Here is a 17,009-nt window from a genome sequence, read left to right as displayed (position 1 = left end):
GTAGGACAGAGATCTTGGAAAAATTGGAAGCTGCTAGGCAAGGTAGTTACAATTGGTAAGCATACATAATCACCATTTCAGGACTTAATGGGGGTTGAATCCTACAACCCCAAAGTGAGAGTTACTAGACAAATTGTGCACGTACCAGGTGTCATGTAGAGAGAAGGGCTCAGGTGAGCTGTGGCTGCAGTGGTCCTCAGCACTGCAGTAGTCAGTAGAAAAAAAAATTTTGAAGTTTCCAGCTGCATTTGGAAGACATTTTTGATTTATCAATGCAAGTGATACACAGATGTTCCTCAAATCCAAAACATACACAACAGCTTAATTATAATGTCACAATAAAATATTCTTCAAATATATCTACTGCTTAGAGATACATACACACACACATAAACTTCAAATCTCTGGATGTAAAGACAAAATAGCTGAAAGGAACAATATAGAACCAGATGTATTTCAGAAGATTATTTTGAAAGAGGCACCCAGAGGTCGTAGGGAGAGTGGTCATAGGAACCTATAGCAATTACTGATTTTATTCATTTCTAGTTAAGCTGACATCACAGGAATAAAACTGTTTTTAAAGGAGAAGAAAAGAATTTTCTAATCAGGGTCCGAAAAATAATTCCAACATCAAAAAAGACAACATGATTTGTTTTTCTATTGCTAGAATACCACCCTTATTCATGCTTCTAAATCTCAATGCAACCACCTTCTCATTTCTGCCATTGGAGAAGACCCTGCAGAAGGAGATATGGGGGCTTAGCACTGCTCAGGGCACACAAACTAAGCCTTAGGGGAGGAAATACCCACAGCAAGTCAAATGAGATCCAAGCCAATCCCCTCTGTACAGCAACAGGCCCAAGCAAGCTCTTTAGCTCACTTGCCTATGTTTGACACCTACATTGAGAAGGGGAGTCAGCTCACGTACATTTGGGCTGGATATGGCATACAAAGCTTTCTTCCTTCACATATTTAAGGCCTGTCATCTTTTTCCCCTTATTTCTAGAACTCTTCCAGAATCTTAGCTCCTGTCTTGATATTTAAAGGGAACCTTTCTTGAATTATCACAACTGTGCATTTCACAGAATATATCCATCTAGATCACATATTTATACTGGGTAGTGCCTGACTGGCCACTAATCACTCTGTACTACATGCTATACAAAAGCTTAATGGAGACTCTTCCTGTCCTAGAAAGCTTTCAACCCAAAGTTCAAATTCTAAAGGTAGCACAGGCTGTTACAGTCCTGACACTCAGGAACCTGGAAATCTCCTTTACTCCCAGAGCTATATTTAAGCACCTGTATACATGTGAATGGAACTATATTCAGATACAGGCAGATAGATGGTACTCAGCTGTTTGATCGCTAGAAGAGCGATTATAACCCATGAGAACACACACTCTCCATGATTTAGACCCTAGCCTGGTCAGTGCTTCCACACATCTGCTCACTCCCATACACCCTGAATGCACTGTTACTCAGAAAAAACAGCAGCATTCTGGCTAGAATTAGAATTTAGCGTAGGCCTACAGGAAGGCTTTGATGCAAATAAACCACTGGGGACAGGGGAAAAGCAAGAGGACATTTCAGCTCAGGACACTGCATTGTGATGCACCCCCTTCTATTCAGCACATAGGGTTGCTCCTTTGTCCTAAGGTTGCCTGCAACTTCTCAGCTCCTCACATCGCCCTAGCAGACTTTTTTAGCAACAGATGCCAAGGACCATGTACTCTGCTAGAGTTCCCATACCAACAGCTATTATCCATCAGAGAACTCAATACCCTTTCCCTTAAGAAAGTTCCAAGTATCTTATGGTGGTTATTACATATCCTTCCTCAAGGTTGCTCATTAGTCCTTTTCTTTTCAAAGACATGTTCACCCATGGTTACTAACTTGAGCTTTTCCCTTCAAGTAAAAACAAGAAAGTGTTTCGCTTCTTATGATACCAACTTTAGGAAGCTGGAAAACTAGCAAGCTGTTACCTGGTGCAGAGCATGGACCAGTGCCGTAGTTTGGGGCACAGAGCGCAAGGTGGGGAAGCATCAGAACACAGCATTTCCAGTATTTAATTTCTGTCTGGTGGTACCAAAAGACGTTCCTCTATGAGAGGTGGACATTGTTTTGGCTTCTTCATCTGTCTAGAGGTAAGCACAGACTGATACTCGCAGCACAGTTGAGAGAATAAGCTAGTCTAATACCATCTATTGTATAAATTTCCTGAGTGTGCATTTTTTCATGTAAGCCTGAACGTGCAGACATATAGGATTCAATCCTCACAGTTCAGACACAGAGCTGCAATTCAATCACTGCAATCTAGCAAAGGAGACTTCTGTGTGAGACTGAGCAGATTTATCTCATCAGAATTCATCCTACAGACATTCGCTACAATTAGTTACAAAACTTTTCAGCAGTAAACTACAGGATGAAATTTGGACTCCTACCTGCAGCTCTTCAGGTATTGAAGTATAATTTCAAATTAGGAAAAAATAAGACTAGGCAATCACCTTTTCTTGTCTAACACAGTATCACTTACCAATGGCATTTGGATATAATCTGTAATAAACATTCATCAGTACACTAGCACCACCATAAACTTCTGGCAAGCTCTTACTAGGGCTTGTATCAATGTAGGCAAAAGCAACAAGCACTTGCAGACAGGGTGGGGAGTCCATATTGCTACCGTTTCACTACTTTATTTCCTTGCACGACCCTTTCACTGGCAGGACTACTACACGTAGAAAGCGGAATTCTTAACCAGTAAAAACAGTCAGATGCATGAAAATGATAAATATTGCTTTATTAAATTACTTTTATACTCCTACAAAGAAATTTTCTGATTTCCATTACAGAATTAAATGAAGGAAATTCATTGCTGTCACTTGCAGTTATCTAAATTTAGATACAAAAAGGTTGTAAAAAGACCAGTCTATTCAAGTTACAAAAAAAAAAGGCAGAGAATAGACAAGTTCCCTTAGGAATCTTGAGGCTCAGAAATATAAAGTCCTATAATACAATGAAATTAAGAATTCAGCAATGTGTTGAACAATTGTAAACTGTAACTGCACTAGTGGACCACATTATTCAGCAGTTTCCTTAAAGGTATGAACTGTGAACTGAACAAAAAGTGTAGCTGACAGAGCAGACCTCATTTATTTGTTCTCCCTTTCACTCCCTCCAAGTAAAAGTTGTGAGATCAGCATTCAGCATTTAAATGACAGAAAGGAAACTTGCCTCCATAAATATCAGAAATTTCTCCATTCTGTAACTATTTATATAAAGTAACTAGCTGTTACAAATCAGTTTCAAGTAAAACAGGTGGCTGAGGCAAAAATAATCAAAATTGGATCATACACAATTTTACTGTAAATACAGTAATTTGAAAGATAAACACATAACCATAGCACTGACAGGGTATCAATGCTGCTGTATTATAGACATGATGTGTCAGTAGAAAATTAGGATGTCTATTATCAAAATCGAGGACATTCATTCCAGTCTCTGGTAATCTAATCTTAGTGCAAAACAGATGCTAAGACATATTTAGCAAAAAAGGTGATACATTTAAGGCCAAAAATTTGTTCAGTCATCACTATCGCTTCCAGATTCACTCAGCTGCAAGTCATTTCCTAGAAGAAAGAGAGTCATCGTATTAGTCATTTTCACAGAAATACTTTTCTTCTTTCAAGATATTCCTTTTCCCAATTAAAGTCTTACAAGAACTAATACCAAACAGGTTGGGAGGGGTTGGACTAGCTGGTCTTTAAAAGGTCCCTTCTAACCCAAACTATTCTATGATAAGAAAATAAATAGGTGTACAACCAAACTGCCCAGTGACAGAACCTTAGAAAGATCACTTTTCTACAATTTCAAAATCTTGGCAAAGAAGCCATTAGCTTATTAGCTACAGGTGCATTTCTTTAGTATCACCAGATCACAAAAGACAACACCTAGCTATCTTTGCCACCCACATTTTCATGCTTCATAAGTGGGAAAACTGCTGGTGAATGCAGTTTTGTGAAAAATGAGTTGTTTTTTTAACACACATCTGAATGCTACTCAGCTGTGCTTGAAAACAGTGGTGTCTCAATCAAGAAGAGCAGCTCTTTGATGTACCATTTAAAGATGTATCAGTGACCTACTATTTCAAACAGGTTTTGAAACAAGTGAACAAACAAAACATCAAAAGAAATTTTACACAGCACGTTAATTTGGTGGCTATATGTATTTCAAAATGAGGAAGTAAGAAAGACTATATTGTGCTTGCAATGAATGTCCATAGGCTTAGGGGATAGGAGGGAGGGAATCTTTCCAGGATGACAGGTAACTAACAAAAAACCATAGCAGCATGCTATACAGAATCTACATCTTATCTAGCAACTTCCCACGCATTTTTAAGAATTTGTTCCAACTAGTATGCTTTCATTCACACCTCCCTTGCCAAAGAGCCATTAAAAAAAAAAAGGGGGGGGGGGGGGGGGGGGGGGGGGAGAATGCATCTCAGGTTGTGCTGAAATAGCCTAAAAAGCAAAGGAAAAAAAAAAATTAAAAAAAATAAATAAATCACTGAAACCGAGTAGGCACACAATTTTCACATGCCCCTGCCTCAGCTGCAGCACCCTTCACAGATCATTTTTACAGATGGGTAAAAAAAGTAACCTCAAGAGGGTAAACCCAACAAGACACTCAGATTGTATATTTTGTTATCAGGCATATCAATTCTGCCAGAACACTGAAGTCTTTAACATGGCTGCATTTAGCTGTCCTTTGTTTTCCACTGCCATCACTAAAGCTTAGAAAGTGGTACATGATTGTCTGCAACAAAACAGAAAACATTTTATGTAAGACAAAAATAGTGAAGATGGCTGTTTCCAGCAATCTTTAAAAAGTACTACTGTAGCCAAATTTTTTCCAATCCTTTATAGAGACAACATTTACAGCCCTATTATTTTAATATAAATTTTAAAAGCGGTTTTGAAAGAACAAAATCAAGTAATTTGTCAATAGTTATTCAGGACAGTATATTATCCTAAGAAATAATATTTCAAGGCAGAGAATAGCATTAGTAAATTAAACTCATGCATTTATCACTCAAAGGAAAACTTACAGTGAATTCTTAGAAATCTCAGTCCTGTTATGCACTACCTACTTTAGGAGAGGACTGGGAGTACAAACAAGATAACCTTCCAAATAGTGATTCTGCAGCCTTCAAAAGTTATTTCAACATAGTTTATAGAAATTACACAAACCCTATAACACCAGCCAAAAATACCAATGCTTGTGAAAACCAGCAGATGGGAAAAGCAAGAGCTCCAAGTTCCAGAGTCAGAAATAATGCATTAGGATTTACTTCAGGGAAAACTTTGTCCCATTTTATAACCCTACATCCAGAAAACACCTTCAGAGAGATGGCAAAATAACACAGACTAGAGTTGGTAGTTTTCAGATAGGTTTGGTGCAAGAATGGAAAGTTCAGTTAACTAGGACTCTGAAGAAACATCTAGACTCTATTGTACTTATGAGGCAGCAATAAAGCAGGGAAAACTGTTGAATTCAGTTTTCGCAGTGCCAATTGCTTATTAGTAATATTAATTGGGGAAATAGATTGCATTGCAAGTTATGACATTTCCTAAACTTCTAAATCAGTGACTATAATACATTCAATTGAATTGCAAGTTATAGGGAATGGGAAAACTCATAGGCATGACCTGCTTTTCACAGATCTTAGGGGTCACACCAACACCAAACTAATACAAGGGAAAATTATTTCATCACTAGCTGCTTGAACCAGCACTATGTATCAAAAGAAGTGAAGTTGTGCTGAATACTATGTACATGGCAAAAGGCCCCAGAATAGCCCATCTATGCTGGTTTTTCTTTGGAAAATTACTTTATTTAACATAACTCTTGTTTAAACAAAAAGTAGATGTAAAGCAACATATTATCAAATACTTGCGAAGAACAGATTCATTTAGTGCCACCATTTACAAACTTTGTTGTAAGGCACGTTGGAAGCCTATATAATCAGCTCCTGAAAGTAGCAAGGGGAAGAAGCAGTATTTTGGGGGTGAGGGGCAGTCTTGAGCCCTGAGTTCCTGAAGAGGTAGACTATGTATATCTGATAGAAGTATGTGGTTACCATGCTCTAGACACCACCTCCTGTGTTTTCCAAGTTCCACAAAACCTCAGCTGTACGATTTCTACATGCCAGATGAAACTCTGCTCTCTAAGCCTTCCCCCAGTCTTCTGCCTGCACACAGCAAGGCAAAGAAAAGCTTCACTAATTACCCAGTATGTCCCCGATTCTACAGAGGTGCACAAAACCAGTCACACACATAAGCAGTCAAACCTCAAAACAGGATTAGATGAGCAAACAGGTTGTGCTGACATTTGTTGATTCAATATTGTATTTTTGTAAAACATTATTTGAGATAGAAGAAATTACTGTACAGGACCCCAACCGAGAACTCTTGCCATTCAAACTAGAACCATGTGCTACCCATTTAGTTTCTCCAGGTTTCACTTTACTGCCAAACTCTCTCAGCAAGAGAGATAAAGAAACACATTCTCCTTGAAAGTAACTGTTTTGATCTTTGTCTAGTTGAAGTGTATTTTAAGTGTTAACTGTACCGGAAGTTCAGGACAGAATAATTTTAAGCAGTAAATAGATCTGTAACCATCACAGAAGTAAATGGGATCAAGCTAAAGATCTAGGCAAGATCAGATAGTCAAGTCCAAGGCTTGATGCTACAGACAGAGGCTCTACCAGTCAACGTGGTTCTCGAGCACCATCAAGCCACTAACTTCCCCTGTAAGAGTTTTGATGTTGTCATGTTTTAAGCAGCATTTTCTCACCGTGACTGTTGGAACTGGTGGACTTGGCCACCTGTACTTGTAAGTGTATCTCTCAGTGCAAGCTCTGCCAGCTGGGATTCTGTCACTAGGGATAGAGCTTAATCTCGTTTTCATAACAGTTTTATTTAAAGCATGAAGAAAGGGAAATCCCATTTGTGACTAAGTGTTGAAATAAATGGCACATTTAAAGTTACGCAAATTATAAACATGAAGACATTGTTCTCAACAGTGACAGTAAAATGAAAGCAGCATTTAGTTGTTTGCACACGAAGTCACAGGACTTTTCAGTCTGATCTTATCTGTTAATGCAGTGCATAATAACCAGCACAGATATTTAATTAAGTATTTAAATACTAGCTACAAAAAAAAAAACCTGTTCATGTTATCCATTAAGTACTGAAATAAAAGTAGATCTGCCAGACTCTAAGATTTCAATATAACAAGTTTACATATAAATGATAAACCTTAAAGAACTCGGGCTGCAAACCAGGGTCGATGGCAATCTCTTCAAACTGGAAGCCTGCAGCGAAGCACCTAATTAAAAATGTAATAATTTTTGAAGACTCACCATAGCTGAATACTCACTTCTATGTCTGAATACTGCTATTTAGGTAGTGAACTTAAGATTCTCTACTTGGTGGGATATTTTTTCTGTCCTACCTCTACTTTTTTGAATACACTGAGCATGCAATTCCAGGCTGCGCACCAACCACTTCTTGAAGAACACTGCAGCTGCTCTTCAAATGACATTTTTAGTTGCCTGAATGAGTGGAATAAGATAGTATCACCTGAAAGCACGTCGCCTCCTTCCTTATATGCAAAGGGCAGTTTGGCCATGCTGTCCAGTGGAACAGTGCCATGAATAATAGTAACTGAAGTAGCTAGGAATACGCCATCTCTTCTGTAATTCAGAGTATTGTGAGTACAGTATCTTTCCCATAGTTCTACCCAAGAAATTATAAGCATACGTTTTGGGAGTGCCCTGTTAGTTCAAGTATTTTCAATACAAAATTACTGGTCTCCAGTCCCAATGTATATAACTGGTAGGAAGCCAGAAGAGCTTAGGAAATATTTTCAACTCCATCAGCTTTAATTTAATATCTCTGGGGACCAAGAACCTTCTAGCCCAGTGTCTAATTCAGACCGCTGCTGAACAATCAAACCCTAGCATCACTTCCCACAGTTTTAATTATAACAGAGACATACTTAAAAACAATATGGTTTCCTTTCAGAATCTTGATGTCTGGAATTGTGCACTAAGAAAAGAACAGCCTTTGTACTTACGTAGTGTATTCATCATATGACCACTGCTCTCTTGGGATCTGTTATGACTGGCGTCTTTGTCAGGGATAGCCTGTTGTGGTATGGCAGACACAGTAGGCTGTGGCTGCAAATACGGCATGGACATAGGAAGAGAGGGCTTCGTTTCTTCATCTTCAGAATCACTAGAACTATTTTCACTACTTGATGAAGAGGACGAAGAACTTTTAGAGTCAGATGAACTGTCAGAGCTACTCAGCTGGTCCATGATACTGGCTTCTGCTTTTAGCTCTGCAAACAGTATGATTTGTTTCTCAGTTAACATTCATCATAATTGAAATATAAGAAGGAGGGGGAAAAATAATAAAAAAGAAAAATCAACAACAGAAATCAGGTACACACACTATAGGAACTAAAAAACCAAACAAAACCAAACCAAAAATGACCAAAACTCTTCAGAACAAAGAAAAGGGCACAAGCAAGCATCCAGCCTGTCATGTGGTTTTCTTCTCTCGAAAGGGAGGAAGTGCCCAAGCTACAAGCCAAGCGTTAGAACAAGGGTGACTGCGAACCCAAATGCTAACCTCACATTCCACAGGGTAGCACATCCTACATAGCCTTTAATTTCTGCAACTAGCAAGTCTTCTGTATTTTTCTTAGCACCCCCAAAGATGCCTTTTACTGACTAAAAACTGCAGTTACAATCACAGATGAGTTGGCTCTAAGATGTCTGCAGCTGCACCCACAATGCCTCCCAGCAGTTCGGCATGACAATCAATACACTTGTTTGGACCATGTGATATTTCCCTCAACACCAAGTTAAGCATGAAGAATACCCAAAGAAACCATCCACAGGTTACTGTTAGGAAGATTTCACCAAATCCTTGTTTTCTTTATAGGTTTCAGCAGTGGGGGAAGCTAGAGCAACATGAGGTAGACAAGAAATACTGGAAATTAGCAGATCAAACTGACTCAACCAACTTGCATTCTTGCTGAAATAACTCACCTGACTACCATAATATTTAGGAGAGTATGACTAGATAGATCATGCTGCACAGTATGCATTTTTGATATATACTAGCCAAACTCCAACATACAGAGGAGTTTTGCAGAAAGTTAAAAAAAAAAGTTTTGCAGAAAGAGTACACTTAATAATTGTGAAAAATAGGGGTGCTGCTGAAGTGAGAAGTCTGAAACAGACCACTGAATCATGGTGGATGGAGATTTTATACAGCAACCTGAGGAGTTACCCAGAGTGCAGAAGTTCATAATTATAAAAGATAGTAACTACCCAGACATTTGTTAAGATGGTCTTACAAGCACTTGGAATACTTCAGGAAGAGCTTTAATATAGCAGACATAAAAAGCAAGTAGGAGAGTGGCTCATTTCACTTTTGTATTGGGTAAATCTGAAGATGAAAGTCACCACGATGCAAGTCAGCTCAGAGGTTAACCAAGAGAAGAAGGGAGAACAAAAGAATAACCTTCAACACAAACTTCCATCAAGCCTTCCAATTCCGAGTTATCAAAGGCCACTCTGAAGGAAAGGTACTTAGGCCAGTCAGCCTTATCAAAGGCCAGTCTAAAGGAAAATGGTGTTCCAGAAAAATGGCACCTGAAATAGTGCAGCTATGGCTACAAGGACAAACTAACCCAATGCCTAGGAAGAACAGAAAGTACAATAAAAGACCATACTGGCTGACTCAAACATACAGAAAGAGAAGGGGAGGGAGAGAAGGGGTGCGTGCGTGTGTGTGTGTGTGTGTGTGTGTGCGCAAGAGGAGGCATCCTTCTGTTACTAAGGGCATGTATAGGAGAACAGCTTAAGGACAGAAAAGATGACAAAAAAAGCGAAGGCAAAAATGTGGGTGCAGCTAGGAGTACAATCAAGAAGTCATTTCAAAATTAATTCTAGAGAAGAAAGTTCAAAGAAACAACTGATCTACCACACATCTGGAGCTGTAAGCTAACTAAAAGATACAACTCAAGTCCTATGCATTTAATTCCACTTCCTCCCTGCTCTCACCAATGTCTAAGAGAAAAATTTTAAGTGAAAGGCTAAGTTAATACCAAAAACTGAGGAATAAGATCTCTGCCTTGAATTCTGACATAATTTAATCTGACAGAATTTAAATTAAGTATTTTCAAACAGTGAAGGAAGGGCTGCAACGTATAATAGAGGACAAAGGTAGAATGATCTTTCCCCCACCCAAGAAAAAGTGAGTAACAAGTTCAAAGTAGCGTACTTAAGCAGGAATAGTCAGTTACACAACCATGGGACGAAGAACTATTAAGCAGGCAACACTTCTGAAGAGTCTGTGAGTTACAGTGGGTCACTACACACAGTTCTACCACACCATGCTGTTGCAGAAATGACAAGCATTACACTGGGATGTGATACTATTGGGTTTTTGTTTATAAAGATGAATAGTGTCTGTAAGACAGTCTTCCTGCTCAACTCAGCACTGCTAAAACCTTAGCTGAAACAGTAAATGTATTTAAGCACTATACTTCAGAAAGTTTTTGGCCTCATTGTAAGGTAGATAGAGTGACAATGAATCAGGGATCTAGAAAACTTAACTTCTAAGGAAAGATTGAACCAGCTAGCATCACTTTGCCTGAAGAATGAGAAAGACATAGCAGCTTCTAAGTACAAAAAGGACTGCTCAAAAGCAGCAGAGTAATCTGGTCTATACTTGCTTGATTAGTATGAAAGTAGTAATGGGCTTACTGACAGATTATTTATTAGGAAGAACCTGAACAGTAAGGAGAGCAAAGCTCTGGAATGGGTTGCCAGAGGGAACACAGGATCTGTCACTGGAAGGCTTTAAGAACAGGTTAAAAATTTATGTCAGAAGTCTGACTTTAGGACAGAAGGATGGACTAGATGACTTCAAAAGGTCCCTACTACCCCTGTTTGTCAATTATTCCACATCTTTAGTACTACTCAAAGTTGGACTGACACTACACAAGAGTGACACATGCTAGCTGCCCCTTTGGTGACTTGCAATGTGTTTGACACCACCACTACTCCCAAAACAACAGACCACCAAGAAAAAGCATCATCTTATTCCGTGTGCTCAAGTACTCCTTCCTCTTTGCAATCTTAGATGTATTCTAGTACTGTTCTGTAGTATAGATTTCTGGTCAGAGTTTAAGATGAAACTGAAAAAAAAAAAAAAACCAAAACCAAACCCTTCATAATGACACATCGGGGGAAAAAAAAAAAAATCTGTTTAAAGGAATTCAGAACATCTTGGGAGGCAGATGTCAATTCCAGTCAATGAAACTGCCACCTGTCAACACTTCTGTAGTAAGTAATTACCACCTGCCATCTTCCTTGTCCTCCAAAAGGAAATACTCATGAAATATGAGTGTTGCACCAGACCAGAGTTTCTCAAGAATACAGTACACAGCACTGTTCAAGGGTTGATTTATGCAGGATTTTAGCCATCTTTTTCACTGGAACCTCATCTTTCACAAGGTCTTATCCAGTAATTTAAAATGTGTTTTGAGCTGTAAAGCACTGTAACCTATAGGTTTGCTGAGTACAGAGAAAGCATGAGGAATGATGTCAAATGGAAGTGACTCAGTTGGTTCCAGTGCCACAATAAAACCAACTATATACTTGATTAAAGTAGCAGCAGAAGACAATCAAGGAGAGCAAGCAGTAGGACCCTTGGTATTATTAAGCCTAATGGTTCATCTTATTTTTTACCTTAGCAAGTTTAAAATACTGCTTTGTTACCACTTGAGCCAGAGTGGTCATTTCCATATCAGGTTAAAGTACTTACATAATCAGCTGCTTGTGTGAATCTCAAATCAAAAAGAAAAAAACCCAAACAAACCCCACACGATGAAAAAAACCTGGCTCTTAAAAACGAATTGTTTGTTAAGAGCAAAGTTTCTGAAACTTATGTGCCAGTGGAGCTTACCTCGTTCAATATCATCCATAGGAGAAGACGGAAACATCTTATCTTTTGGTGGAGAATTTTTAACATTGTTTGGAACCTTAGTTGCATTTCGCATTTGCTGCTGTTGCTGCTCTATGCGAGACTGGACTTTACTGCTTCCTTCGGCTCTGTGTGTAAAAGCAAAAGATTTTTAATTACTAGATGGCAAAATGCAAGGAAAAAGGCAAGGAAAAAGGCAAGAATACAGGGGATACAGTATCTTAAGTTATGGAATTATTTGTCATGCCCTTCTAAACAGCATCATTAGATTTCTAGGTACGTTATTATACTGGCATATAATTATATATAGCCGTATTAAAAATTGCTTTTTAATACAGTGCTAATAACTTTTTAACCCTTTGTTAGTAGATTCGTTTTTATACCTGGCTACCCAGGATCACTTAATAATAATTCTGATGGAAATTACTTATATGGACTCAGCAGCAAAAAAAAAAAAAAAAAAAAAAAAAGCAAAAACTTGGTATGAGAAAAACAAGCCATTAATATTACTGAAATGTCACAGACTTTATCTATTTCCTCATTTAGAAGTCAGAATAGAGTACACAAGCTACTTTCCAAACAGTACCTCCCCCCAACTCAACAGAAAATAGCTACCATCTCTTTCAACAATGTGACATTTTTTAGTAAATAAATAAATAAAAATTTTTAAAAATTCCCATTTCTTCTGCCAGTTAAGACTCGAAAGCTGTGAAGTCAGTGTGCTGAGAAAGCAGGCTTTTCACTCTATTAAACAAGGCCAGGTACTTTCAAAAAATGTTTTGCTAAAAATAGGAACGGGTAGTTATGTATGTCAATTTAGGCTCATTAACAAATCGATTTTCACAATGAGTAAAGCACAGTTGTTTCTCCTGTAGATCACCCACCTGGTTTTTTTCACAGTGATGTTGCTACTAAGTTTCTCTAGGCGACATTCTCCAGTGTCGTGGTTGATAATTAAGATACATTCTTTTAGATAAGGCTTCTTTGAGCCCTTGAACACAGTCACTGGTGGAGTTGAGCCCTATTAAATCAGAAGTTCAGTAAGCATTACTCCCGTAATCTTTCTTTTCTTAGAAACAGCAACCCATCACAGTGATGACAAGTTCACTGTAAGTGATCATTTCTACCCTTTAAAAAATGTTATCGGTTAATTCAAATTAGATTCACAGTAGCCAGGACCAAAAGCAGCTGGTGTTCGACTGGAACGGGATTTCACCCAGCTTAGCTTAGTTTGAAACTGATTAAATGCTTATTTCCCAATGAGAGCATGCTCACTGTAGGACTCTTAGCAAAAGGGGTTTCAGTTACCATATCAGCAGAGCAGTAAAGCATGGCAGGTAGTAAATTTTCCCTTTCCAGTCTTTCCTGCTGTAGAACTGCACTAGAGCAATAAATACCAAGGGGAAACTTGCACTGCCAACATCCACATGAAGCTTTTCTGTGTACGCAACGCTTCTGGGTCATCCTACAGCATATTTCCAATGCAGTGAACACACTTAAAGTTACAGTGCAGTTGTTTAACCTTTAGGTCTTTTGTAATTCTACATTCTTAGAGCAATCGTTTTCCTACTGTAAAAAATCACACAAGCAGCTCTGAAACAGCACTGAAACTTCATATCCTTCTATATTCAGTATATACTTATGACAACAAAACAAATCATTCCCTTAGGCTCGCCACTCTTCAGCCACCCCACTCACCTCGATATTCGGCAGTGTTATTGTCACCTGTTCACCTTTGCCAACTTTAAGGTTTCCTTCACAGGACATATCAATAGATGCAGGCTTAAAGTCATCTAAATATAAAAACAAACTGGATTATTTACAGGCTTTTCAGGAATCTTATAAATGTAGACACCTTTTAATTGCAGTTGGAAACTATTAAGTTAAAGCCTTTTTTTGCTAGCGTTATCATCTAGCATTCCCCTGAGCAGGTAATTCCATAAGGCAGTAGAATTCAAAGTCAAGATGGTTTTCTCAAGAATCAGTACGAGTGTTAAAACCTTTTGGTTAAAATTAGAAAAATGCTTTTAGGTTTTAATGGATAAAGAGGCTGAATGAGCTGTGTTATATTTCAAAAGATAATCCTCACATAATTACTTTCAGAAAAATCAATAAATAGTTCTTGAAAAGGTGGATCCCAAACATGGGAGATGTAGACAAATGACTGAAAATGCAAAGAACAACATCAATTCCCAATATCCATTTCTCATTTTACTATAACATGCACGTCAGAAGCTGACCAAAACTTGAGGTTCCATATATTTATTTTTATCAAAAGTGAAATTATTTCCCACTTAAATATTCATTTCCTTTTTGTCTTTTTCAACATATAAAGAATTGATTAAAATAAGTTTTAAACAAAAGAAGATACAAATTTTGGTCCTTTTCCAAAAGTCTGAGACATTGAAAACGAGCACGCGCTCAGGTATTAGCACTGCAGCTATGTAACATGCTACCATTATATATAACTTCCACCAAATCTATTGAATCCCATTCATTCACAAATGAATGAGGAAGGGCTACAGCTTAAAAGGCCTGCCTGCACAGATCCAGGGAGATCGGACGGCATCAAGAGGCTCTGCAAGGCACGTGGTAACGTATGTGGGTTTGAAGCTGTGGTTCCAGCAAACGCACCCGGGGGTGTCCGGTGCCCTGCCTCGCATGCTGCGGAGCAGCGCCCAGTTGCCGCTGAAGGGAGGCACAGAGGGACCAGGCGCCTAAAGGGGACCCATTAGGCGGCACGCTCCCTGGCCACAGCACGGCACGCGCTCCTTGCCGCGCAACCTGTCACGTCACCCACTGCTGTCACAGGCGGCAGCGCTCTGTTATGGCTGGGGAGCTTCCCAGTTCTGTAACGCTGCCTGCAACCCACGGGCCAGGCGGCACAGACCACAGCTGGGAACCGTGGCTCCAGCCTGCACACCAACCGGGCAAGAAAACCAAGCCACGAGAGTGGGTGGGCAGGACTGCGCACGCAGCAGAAGGCTTTGAGCTAAGACACAGGTAACAGCCCCTGCTAACCTCGTTTACGGTAAAACCCCACACATCGTCTTACAGGGATAAGCGTTCAATAGTTCCAAAGTTTCTCATCAAATTAGAGAATGTTTGCTTTAATACACGGCCACTGGGTGGTTAATACTTTAGAAAATTAAGATACTGATTCCAGTGTCCATAAACAGACTTCTGATCTTAGCTTTTAACCAGCAGATATCTTCCCCTTTACTCATTTGTTAACAAAAGCTTCAGGTGTCAGGGAGGATATTTTTGCATGTGTATTTCATGGAACCGATGAACTTGCCAGTTTCTATGTCTCATTTGTTGGAAAGGAAGAGAGATTTCAAAACAGATTTCAGAATAAATCATCAAATTACAGGAGTCAGCAAGAAATCGTAAGGGTAGGAGGTACCAGACGTGGTTTTTAGTCCTCTTTAAAATTAGGGTAAATTTCAAGTTACAGCATTTGTTTAAATCCATTTATAGCTTTTGCCCGCTCCCTCCCCTCTCTTCCCCTCCCACAGTTGCAGACAATCCTACCAAGTGCCATTCCATTTGCTCACAGAAAGCACATTACCCATCTCACTGCACTGCGTGAAAGCATACGGGACATTCTCCAGAGAACGTACGTGAGACTGAATCTTGGGGATCAGTCTACAAATAATGAGACATCAAAACCAGAAGCAGCAGTCCTAAATTACCAGAACTATAATCCTGAGAGCATTTGTTTCCTAGCTACCCTCAGAATCTTTGAGCACACACCTCTCTAGATAGTAATTATGTACTCAGGGAGGGTATACTAGCTTTGTGATTAATACCGCCTTTAACCTTTGGTTGCTGAATTGTACTTAACTTCCAAAAACTAAGCACCAGGAAAGAGGGCAAAGCCGGAGGCTCAGCCCGGTTCGGTTTTCAGCAGAACTGCATCGAGGCAGAACGCTGGATTGCAAAAGCTGGAAAAACCGAAGTTTGCGCCAAGAAAGTAAGCGAGGGGCAGCGCTGGGATACAATGGCCGTACCCCTCACCAGCAACGCGCTCCCAGGAGCCATTGGAAACCTGATCTGCACCGCCTTGCTCCCGAGACCCCGGCCCAGCACCCCAGCCGTAGGGACCCGGTTCCCAGGTGTGTCCCAAAACCCCGGGACGAAGGCGGCCAACTCGCTTCGGCTTCCTCGGGCCCTGCCTGAGCAACCGACTGATCTATCGGCTCCCGGTACGACCGGCCTTACCGAACGGGCAGCGCTTCGATACCTGCCCAAGCCGCGGGGGGCGGCGAAACCAGCGCGCCGTGTCCTCCCTTCCCCTCACACCGATGCCCGCCCGGGCCTGCTTCGACCCACCCTCCGCCACCGGGCCTGCGAGCAAGGCCAAGCCGGGCCGCAGTACCTGCCCGGCCAACCTCCCCGTCCCTCAGGGGACCGGAGGCGGCGGGGGAGTGGGGGGGGGGGCGGGGCGCGGGGGAACCGGGTGCCGCCGAACGGCGGCACCCGGTTCCCCCGCGCCCTCCCCCCCCCGCCGCCGCCGCCGCCGCCTCCGGTCCCCTGAGGGTCTGCCCCATCCCCACGCTCACAGCGAACGGTGTGGAAAGCGCAGCGCGGTTGCTTCTCGAAGCTCTCGCCCAGCTTCAACACCCGCTCCTTGGGGTCGAAAAGCGACGGGACCGCTCCGTTCATCGCGGCGCCTCAGACCATGGCGAACCCGGGCGACCCCCGCCGCTGCCGCCGTCGCCGAACATCCCTCGCACCGCCCGGGCACGCCCACCCGCCCCCACGGGCGGCGGGCACGCCCCCAACCGGCATCAGGCCCTGCCCACCCGGGTTGCCACAGGCAGTCGCCGGCGGACCCCCTCCCCTTCAAGCGGCGCGTCACGGGCAACGTGGGCTTGGATTGGGCGGCGAGGCGGCCCTCTGTAGATTTCCACGAGTGGAACCGTGGGAGGTGCTAGCC

The 17,009-nt window shown here is 41.0% G+C and overlaps 1 protein-coding gene across 2 annotated transcripts; it reads right to left on the bottom strand.

Annotated features, from left to right (window-relative positions):
• Window positions 1-2,780: 2,780 nt before the first annotated feature.
• Window positions 2,781-16,813, bottom strand: EAF2 (ELL associated factor 2). 2 transcript variants are annotated; one of them, XM_049807634.1, is made up of 6 exons: window positions 16,633-16,813; window positions 13,766-13,860; window positions 12,952-13,088; window positions 12,050-12,195; window positions 8,139-8,405; window positions 2,781-7,614 (listed from the first exon to the last, which is right to left on the bottom strand). In XM_049807634.1, the coding sequence occupies exons 1-6, from the start codon at window positions 16,733-16,735 to the stop codon at window positions 7,607-7,609; spliced, it is 756 nt and encodes a 251-aa protein (XP_049663591.1). In that variant the 5' UTR covers window positions 16,736-16,813; the 3' UTR covers window positions 2,781-7,606. The 2 variants fall into 2 exon arrangements, with proteins under 2 accessions (XP_049663591.1, XP_049663584.1); XM_049807627.1 differs by having other exon boundaries at window positions 2,781-3,628.
• Between the last annotated feature and the right edge of the window lie 196 nt (window positions 16,814-17,009).

Source organism: Accipiter gentilis, chromosome 1 (assembly GCF_929443795.1).
Source record: "Accipiter gentilis chromosome 1, bAccGen1.1, whole genome shotgun sequence".
In the NCBI taxonomy this organism is placed as follows: domain Eukaryota; kingdom Metazoa; phylum Chordata; class Aves; order Accipitriformes; family Accipitridae; genus Astur; species Astur gentilis.
The sequence above is the reverse complement of the archived record's forward strand: the minus strand, read 5'-3'. Positions and strand labels throughout refer to the sequence as shown.

Coding starts and splice junctions, on each gene's coding strand:
- EAF2 (XM_049807627.1), bottom strand. CDS start 16,735: ATGAACGGAGCGGTCCCGTCGCTTTTCGACCCCAAGGAGCGGGTGTTG. Junction 13,089..13,765: donor TAACACTGCCGAATATCGAG/GTGAGTGGGGTG, acceptor CTGATTTAATAG/GGCTCAACTCCACCAGTGAC. Junction 12,196..12,951: donor ATCACTGTGAAAAAAACCAG/GTGGGTGATCTA, acceptor TTTTACACACAG/AGCCGAAGGAAGCAGTAAAG.